The sequence below is a fragment of the Pygoscelis adeliae genome, unplaced genomic scaffold (genome assembly GCF_000699105.1).
Source record: "Pygoscelis adeliae isolate BGI_AS28 unplaced genomic scaffold, ASM69910v1 Scaffold268, whole genome shotgun sequence".
Classification (NCBI taxonomy): Eukaryota; Metazoa; Chordata; class Aves; order Sphenisciformes; family Spheniscidae; genus Pygoscelis; species Pygoscelis adeliae.
This window is the reverse complement of record NW_008825262.1, coordinates 1-3,058: the sequence shown is the minus strand read 5'-3', so window position 1 is coordinate 3,058 and position 3,058 is coordinate 1. Positions and strand designations below refer to the sequence as shown.

Genomic DNA, 3,058 nt, shown 5'->3' with positions numbered 1-3,058 from the left:
CCCCCTCCCGCAGCTGGCAGAGTGGCTGCGCTCTCTTAGCATCCCTTTCGGGTGCCTGGTGCCCAAAGCAGAGGGATGCTCTGGTGCAGAGTTCCTGGGTGGCAAAGCAGCTGTGCACGCTCCCAGGGCACCTTCCGCAGCGTGCCCCTGCGCTGTCGGGCATCCCACCCCCGGGGACAGGGTGCAGGTCCCAGCCACTCTCACTGTGCACCTCCTCTTGCAGAGCTCCAGGGGACGAGGAGGCTCAGGCTGAGAACCTGATCACCTCGAACGGTAAGGTCGCCTGTCCCGTGCCGCGCGTGCTCTGCCACTGCTTCTGTGTTGCACTTGGCTGCCTGCGGAGCACGCAGCTCTGGGCAGGCGCTGCAAACCACTCTGCTCTTCCCTTTGCAGCAACGGGAGCACAGAAAGCAGAGAACTGAACGAGAGCCATGCGGTGAGTCCCGGGGCTGCCACGGACCAGCCCAGGCCAGCGTGGGTGGTGGCACCAGGGCTGTCACAGCCTCAGTGCTGGGAAGGAAGGGGGGGCAGCTGGGGCTGTGTAGGGGGGCAACTGCGGGGCTCCGAGTAGACCAGTCTGCTGGGACTGGGCAGCTCTGCATCCCCAGCACGGTGCAGGAACGAGCACTGGTAGGAGCTGCGGCAGGGAAACATGCAGTGCTGGCAAGGTCCTGGGTGTCCCGTGCTCAGCAAGCCCCAGGCAGCCCAGCAGGAAAAGGAAGCATCTGTCCGGATTTTCCCTTGCATTACGTTTCCTTTTCTTGTGCTCCTCCACCCCAAAGTGGTTTTATTTTTTGGGGCCTCTAGCGAGCTGAGTGCGAGTCCCCTGGGGCATCTCGCTGCTCGCCTACAGTCAGAGTTCCCCGAGCTCCTGGGCTGTGGCCTGCTTTTGGAGAGGCGGGAAATCTGGAGCCCGTGCTGGCGGGAGCGCGGTTTGCGCTGCTGGTGGATGAGCCCCGCGCAGGGAAAGGCAGTGGCGCTCCTCCCAGCCTGACTCACTGCTCTCCTTCCCGCGCAGACTCAGAGACCCGAGGACAGATGCTTGGACCGCAGATGCCAGTGGCCTGCGAGGAAACTGAAATCGCAGCAGCAGGTCCCTCTAAGGAGATGCGAAGCTGCTGTGTCTGTGTTACCCTCTGTACTTCAGCACCGGTTCTCTGTTTACTAACCCGACTAAACTCCGCTCACCGTCCTCCTGCCTCCAGTGGTGTGTAATGTTGATGTGAGATGATCATTACCTCTAGGGCTAGTCGTTGCTGGTGTTGTAATAGTGACTTTCTCTTCACCTTTCTCGTGCTGTGCGTGTGATTCTGGCTGTGTATGACTGGGAGGCGCTGCCCCTCTGGGCTGCTCCCCAAGCCCGGGAACGGGAGCCGCAGGGCAGGGCGGCGTGGGCTGCGGTGCACAGAGCCTGCTGCAGCCCCAGTGGAGCCCTGCATCCCCCCACCCTTCCCCGCACCCGGAGCCGGAGGCTCGTGGTTCACCCTGGCTGGCTTTGGGCAGGGCTCGGGGACCAGTCCCGTGGCGTTTTGGGGGCCTGCCAGCGTGACTCTGGACCGCGCGTTGCCGTTTCAGCAATAATCCTCCTGCACGCCCCCAGCCCAAAGGCAGCCACGAGATCCCGCAGCTTGACTGCCCTAGGCGGTGGCACCTGGGTGCTGGATTCAAGGCTGAAGGGAGCTCCCCTTTCTCGCCTGCTCGGCACTCTGTCTGTGGTTAAAACCTGGCTAAAACCAAGCCCCTGTGTGGGATGCTGTTTTAAATGTGAGGAAATGCTGCGCTGGCAGAGAAGCCCGTGAAATCCCCCAGCACGGGGACACTGTGAAAGAGGGCGGCTGCGCAGCGGTGACCCTGCTAACCAGCACAAAGCAGCTCCTCGCCAACGCTCTGCCTCCCCGTGAGACGGAGGTGGGCAGGTTAAACAGCCTCCGAGGGCTAAAGAGAAACACGGACTGAAATAAAGATCCCGTCCTTGCTTGTCTCCGGCAGGGAAGGGGCAGCGGCGTTTCCTCCTGGTGCTCGCTGCCCTTCCTGATGCCTTGTCGCTCCCTGTGCCGTGGTCCGGGACACAGCCACCCACGTCAGTGCTGCGTGTCGTCCCGTGGCGGTTACGTGTCATCAGCCCCCCGATGCCAACTGCCCCTTCTCCCTGCAGAGCAGCAGCGAGCGATGCTCAGGGGCTTTGCACGCCTGAGCTTGCACAGCGGCGACGCGCCGGCTCCAGAGGGGCTGAGCCCAGAGTCCATCATCTGGGTCCGCTTGTGGGTTAGAGGCAAATCTGTGAGTCTGGCCCTTCCCCAAGGCCGTAGGCATGCAAAACCGTGGCCTCAGCTGGGGCTGGGGACTGCCGGCTTGGTCGTGGGCGCTTGCCAAGGCAGGGTCAGCCTGGGCAGCAGTGGGGGATCCCCAGGGCTGCATTGAAACACATCAGAGTGCCGTCCGCGTGCCGGGAAGAGGTTCTTGTCCTCTGGGATGGTTTTGAGAGGGGTTTCTGCTATGCCCACCCCACCACGGTGGCCCTGCCTCCAGCGTGGGCTGTGTCCCTGTGTGCTTTGCATCCCTTGGTGGTGCTGGGAAGCACGCTCTGTCCCATCTGTGCAAGGCAGAGGGACCGTGTCTCCAGTACCCTGTCCCTTCCCTTCCCCGTGGCCATTGCAGAGAGCTCTGCTCGCCTCCTGCCTCCGTGCTACTCCACAGTCTTGGGCAGAGCAGACCACGCGCAGCCCAGCCCCTGAGTGTCAGCTGTGTGCGTGTCCCACGTCGGAGTGCCCGTGATGTCTGTAGTGTGCCGTCGGTGTTAACACGAAACAAAGAAATCCCTGTGGTGTGTAGAAATGGCAAAATCCCGACTGTTGTAAAATAAACTGAGCTATTGTGTTCCCTTTTAAATAGGCGAGTGTGCTGCTGTGGTGAAGGACTGGTGTGTTCTGTGCTGTGACCTAAGGGGGGAAAGGAATAAAATATCATTTCTATCGGTGCCTGGCTGCGTCGTCTCAAGGGCCGTGGCGTTTCCAGGGCTCGGGGGAAAGGCTGGGGGGAGCGGGACAGGGGCCGAGGG

General features: G+C 62.0%; 1 protein-coding gene across 1 annotated transcript in view; it reads left to right on the top strand.

Annotated features, from left to right (window-relative positions):
• Positions 1–1,529, top strand: part of FXYD6 (FXYD domain containing ion transport regulator 6) — a 3,239-nt gene extending 1,710 nt beyond the window's left edge. Inside the window, exons 5-7 of the mRNA XM_009329519.1 lie at positions 188–273; positions 394–436; positions 1,019–1,529. Coding sequence (XP_009327794.1) covers positions 188–273; positions 394–422 — 115 coding nt within the window. The 3' untranslated portion in view covers positions 423–436; positions 1,019–1,529. The remainder of the gene's footprint in view (positions 1–187; positions 274–393; positions 437–1,018) is intronic.
• The last annotated feature ends 1,529 nt before the right edge of the window (positions 1,530–3,058 follow it).